This window comes from Populus euphratica, unplaced genomic scaffold (assembly GCF_000495115.2).
Source record: "Populus euphratica unplaced genomic scaffold, PopEup_1.0 scaffold1271.1, whole genome shotgun sequence".
In the NCBI taxonomy this organism is placed as follows: Eukaryota; Viridiplantae; Streptophyta; class Magnoliopsida; order Malpighiales; family Salicaceae; genus Populus; species Populus euphratica.
The window spans coordinates 41117-46375 of record NW_011501131.1 but is presented as its reverse complement, the minus strand read 5'-3'; the positions used below and the strand labels follow the sequence as shown (position 1 = coordinate 46375).

General features: G+C 29.6%; 2 protein-coding genes across 4 annotated transcripts in view; one reads left to right on the top strand and one right to left on the bottom strand.

Annotated features, from left to right (window-relative positions):
- Nucleotides 1-1627: 1627 nt before the first annotated feature.
- LOC105117285 (zinc finger AN1 domain-containing stress-associated protein 12-like) lies at nt 1628-2381 on the bottom strand. The gene is made up of 2 exons (XM_011014900.1): nt 2138-2381; nt 1628-2057 (listed from the first exon to the last, which is right to left on the bottom strand). The coding sequence occupies exons 1-2, from the start codon at nt 2240-2242 to the stop codon at nt 1716-1718; spliced, it is 447 nt and encodes a 148-aa protein (XP_011013202.1). The 5' UTR covers nt 2243-2381; the 3' UTR covers nt 1628-1715.
- Nucleotides 2382-3529: 1148 nt separating this feature from the next.
- Nucleotides 3530-5259, top strand: part of LOC105117280 (atrophin-1-like) — a 6565-nt gene continuing 4835 nt past the window's right edge. For 2 of the 3 annotated variants that reach the window (XM_011014892.1, XM_011014890.1), the window contains exons 1-4: nt 3530-3917; nt 4301-4422; nt 4513-4667; nt 5060-5213. In XM_011014892.1, coding sequence (XP_011013194.1) covers nt 3755-3917; nt 4301-4422; nt 4513-4667; nt 5060-5213 — 594 coding nt within the window. In that variant the 5' untranslated portion in view covers nt 3530-3754. The remainder of the gene's footprint in view (nt 3918-4300; nt 4423-4512; nt 4668-5059; nt 5214-5259) is intronic. The other variant, XM_011014891.1, reaches the window with a different exon arrangement.

Genomic DNA, 5259 nt, shown 5'->3' with positions numbered 1-5259 from the left:
ACTTGCATGTAAACGCTGCTTTTTTTTTTTTTTTTATTTATTTATTTACGTGGGGTGTACGGACCAGCTTGCGCGTACCACGACTAATCCTCACGGCCCACTGAATACCCTGCAAACCCAATAGGCATGTAAGGCACCGTGGGGGTGACAAGCGTGCAAGTCAGGGCTCGAACCTACGTGTAATGGAAGGAGACAAGCTCCTTTCACCGCTAGGCCAAACACTACTACACGTGGAGTGTTGCTGTGTGGAGACGCGGTCTGCCGACCATTATTTCCACAATCGACCTTCCTATTAGTTTACACGTTATATATTATTTTATTCCAGTACAATTTACTTAGTTTTATTAATAAAAATATTATTTATCTTTAATATTTATTTTTATTTAATTTATAAATTTAATGTTTGATAAATAAATTTAAAATAAAAGTAAAATTCATAAAACAAAAACACTTTACGTTAAGAAGAAAATTATAAGAATTTTATAATTATGAGATTCATAATACATAAAAGTAATGTTTCTAAATATTTCTGGTCAATCCTCTCTCAATAATATATATTTACTAGTTATTGAGACTTGTATAAATTATATTTTTTTTAATAAAAAATTTTTATAAGCTAAGATATGAGGGATGCTTAAAACTAATATGAGGGTGTTTGTCAGATAACATATGAAAGTATTTTGAGTGATAAAAAAATGATTCATCAATTTAGGTAAAATAGATAAACTATTCCACATGTTCTTTAATAATATAATTATTAAATTTTTACACAAGGTGGAATGAGATTTAAAAAGAGTTTCAAATCTTATTCAATGATCAATAACTAATGTTATAAATAAATATGATTTGGTGTGGAAAACACACTTAATACTAAAATGTTTAAATTGAAACATTAGATAATAATTACATTAGGAATTACTTATCATTTTTCTAATATTTGAGGGGATTGTGACACATTTCTAGATGATGCACTTGATTTTCAAATATAAATTAATTAATTGTTGAATTTATAACAAATTAAATTGTTTAATTTATTCAATTCTATTAATGTAGAATTATAATTTATATTTGAACCAACTTAATAGGTCACACATATTAAAAATCATTAATCAGAAATTAATATGAGATAATTAATCAAGTGTGATTCTATTGAAAATAATTTTAGAAATTAAATATTAAAATATATTTAATTCAGTAATTATAATTCTAGTCCTATAATAATCAAGTAGGAACTTGATTGATTAAATTTATAAAATTATTCTTAAATAATATATGAATATTATTTAAAAAAAAAATTAATATTTTATCATTTATAAATTTTATAACATTCTCTATAAATATAAAAGCCTAGCTTATTATTTTGGTAGATAAAAAAGTTATGTCAAACAATTTTTTTTTAAATGCTATGCAACCATAAAATCAAAGCTAAAACTTTACACTTGATAAATCCCTCTCTTCTAAATAAAAATATATAATATTTTTCATTAGTAATTTGTGTAAATTACTATTAAAATTGAATAATTGAACAATTCATAGTTTACAATAACCCACTCTTCATCTATATATTCAAAGCTGAAAAAAATTCAAATCTTTAAATAATGTTTACATAAACTCTAAATATATCTAGTTTGTCAAACAATATTCTTAAAACTCCCGAATAATTTTTAAATTTCTCAGCCGAGATGAATTTCAGAACCCAACTCTTCCTTCAGACATCACATGTACTGCAGAGGATGATATTTCTTACACGCATGGTCAGCTGGAAACCGATGCTTTAAGCACACCTTTAACTGGCAATTTTTGCAGGTGCATGTGTTAGAGAAGGTTAATATCTCCTTGCAGCGCTTAACAGCGCAAGTTGGCTTCTTCTTCTTCCTCCTTGGGTCACACTCTCCAGATTTCTCATGTTTCAGCAACACCACTTTCTCAGCATCCTCGTTGCATCCAGTAGTCTCAATAGACGCCGAACATGTTTCACAAACAACTACTTTTCGACTCTTGTGGTCTGATTTCGGACAGTCATGAGACTTGTAGGATCTATGCTCTAAACAAAACACCTGCAAGAACACATGATTAAGGCTATAATATTCCACGCTAAACAAAGCTGCATGCATAAATTTGAGTCACCCTTGATTACCTTTCGACAACCATTGCAGTTGAAAGGCAGAAAATCGAGCTGCTTGCATTCAGGATGCTGGCAGTGTCTTCCCAGATCTGGAAAAGCCTCTGTTCCTCCTCCCATCTTTTTTTATCCCTTTAAATTTCCTCTAAGATTAGAATTTGCAGATTGCCATGTAGGAGGAGGTTTGTCGTTATTTATAGCTTTGCCACTTGCTGGCTTGGCGCCTAAGCCATCCTGACTCCTCTTTCGTGTTGCTTTCAGCTTTGTATTTGGCATTCTAGTTGTTGATGTTTCTAGGCCACGCGGTTGAGGTTTCCTTTTTTGACTAGTCTTCTCTCTAAATTTCAATCTAGTCTCTATTTTCACTCTTACTCTTACTAAATTAATCATGTTAGTATTTGAGATTATAATATATAGTGCTTTTTAAAACAAATTTTAATTAAAAAAATATTTTTTGACATTAACATATTAAAAATATTAAAAAACACTAAAAAAATATCTATTTAATATCATTTTAAATCAAAAATACTTTTGAAAATCATTTAAAAAGTGAAAACAAAAGCAGAAGTTGTGCTATTCACCCCTCTAAAACTATGCTTGACATTGAAAATTTTTAAATTGATACTTTCTTAGTTATTTTCAATAATTTTGATGTGTTAATAAAAAATAAAAAAATAAAAATTATTTTAACATATTTTTAAATAAAAATTACTTTTAAAATATCATACATCATAATATCACATACACACACATGCACCAAGTGGAATACTTTTGTTTTTTTGTTGGGTACTTGACACTTTCTATTTTTAAATTTTTTTTTTTTCAAAAGTAAAATCTAAATTTAAAAAACAAACTATATTTCAATCCATAAATAAATAAAACCATAAAATAAAATCTATACATAAAGTTCATATATTATATTAAAAAAATAAAATTACAACTCTATAAAAAAAACATTAGTAATATATAAATTTGTTTTTTATATTAAAGGAAAATATTACCCTACTCGCAGCAGGTAAATAAAAAAATATGAAACTAAAAATTGCAGTGAAATACGGAATCAGAGAGTTCCATCTTTATAAAATGTAATAAAGACTTGCTAAATCAAGCATAAACTATAAATTAAGAAAAAACAGACAATAAATAAATAAATGTTACTTAACTTTTCGAAAAGACCATATAATTCATTACATATATTGAAGTTCGTTATTTTCCGATTAATTTATAGATAAATTAAAACGAAATTTATTTTCATAAATATATAAAAAATACACTTGCTGTATTGAATTTGTTGTGATTCAGTAAATGAATTTACAAATTTAATAATAAATCTGGGAAATCTTGCAGAAAATACAGTGAAACGACCAAAGCATGCCATGATGCCAAGGTTACAGGGCTTATTACATATAAAGCCAGCATAAACTCATCAAACCAACCAAGACAGCAGCACATGCATTGAAACACAGGCAGAAAAAAACTTTTCTCTGTTCCAAATTCCTTGATTCTTTCTTTAGATCTCTCCTTCCTCTGTCAAGCACAAACCCTGGTCTTTCTTTATAAGAAAGGAAAAACCTTTTTTTACATAGGCATACAATAAAGTTTCATTATTTTCTTTTTTGGATAAAAACAGAGATGGGTTACAAAAACAGAGCAGAAGCTGAAACAGAGGCATGCTTAAACGAGGCTTTATTGTTTGCTACTATGTGTATAATTGGACTCCCTGTTGATGTGCATATTAGAGATGGTTCTGTCTACTTTGGGACTTTTCACACTGTTTCTTTTGACAAGGAAAACGGTGAGTGTTTTCTTTCTTTCAGAAGAAACGATTGCTTCTATTTAGCATTGGTTTCTGAATTACTTGAAAGTTATGATTTTTGTTCAAAATGGTATCTGGGTTCTGATTTTTGTAAGCATTCCTATCTGGGTTTTGGTTTTATTGAGAAATAGTTATGGTACCTTTTGTTATGGATGGGAACAGATTGGATTCTGATCTTGGTTTTTGCCTATTGTCTTAGCATATATTTTGTTTCTGTTTCTGTTTTGTAATCTATTTAGTTAAGTAATGGAGGGTTTCGCTGTTTCATTTGTTTAACATAGACTGAATTTGGTACTCTTAGCAATACGAGTCCATAAAGATTGGAAATTCATTTATGAAGTCAAGTTATGGGCTTTGCGTAGGCATTGTTTTGAAGGAAGCAAGATTGACTACAAAGGGAAAATCCAGTGCAAATGTAGGTAATGGGAGTGTGATAGAGACACTTGTAATTCTTTCAGTTGATATTGTTCAAGTTGTTGCTAAGGTATGCAACTCTTTCTTTTTTAGATCTCTGTTAGTTATAAGGAGTCAACATTGGAGAGTCCGCCTCATATGCGTGCTTGATTGTATGTAGGGAGTTCTATTTCCAGCTGATGGTGTCGCTGCAAATATATCTGGTGACAATGCAGAAGCTGCTGTAACCAATGCTTCATCTTCTGAGATTGCAGTGAGTGAGGCAAAGAAATCTAACATTTTCACTGTGGATAGAAAGAAATCTAATCAAAACAGGTATTTTCTTGTTTTGGATTTGGGTTGGAAGGATTGGTGTTAACTGTTGAAATTTAATTATAAGTTGTAACAATTTAAAGTCATATCTATTGGTTTACTTTTCTTTTCCATGTTGCATTCATTTCGAAGTTGACTTTTAGTTATATTTTGATGGTTTCTCTAGGGCGACATTTTTTTATTTCCATGGTTTGTACATAATGTGCACCACTTTAGTGCCTTATGCATGTTTTCAGACACATATATACTATTGTTGAGTAATTAAGAGATAACAACCTACTTTTTTCCTTCTGTATTAGAACAGAAAATCAGTTGAGGAAATATTTCACCATCCAAGCAATATTCCTTTTCTTTGGTTATATGTATAGAACTCTTCACTAATTGTACCTATGAAGTAGGGGTTCAGCCAAAAACAAGAATTGTTCTTCTCAAGGTCTTATGCTGACAAGATCAGGGAAGGATCACGAGGGGAGAAAAATGCCACCAAATGACATAGGAAATGTCATGGAATTTGAACATGTGAAAAGAGATGGTGTAAATATCTCAAAGGTGAGGCTTCTATTTTCTTTTTCTTTTTTGTTTTGTTTTGTCTAAT

Bases quoted from the DNA above. Each gene is read 5' to 3' on its own strand.
- LOC105117285 (XM_011014900.1), bottom strand. From the start codon at position 2,242: ATGGGAGGAGGAACAGAGGCTTTTCCAGATCTGGGAAGACACTGCCAG. The intron at 2,058-2,137 runs GTAATCAAGGGT...GTGTTCTTGCAG, and splicing joins ACTGCAATGGTTGTCGAAAG to GTGTTTTGTTTAGAGCATAG.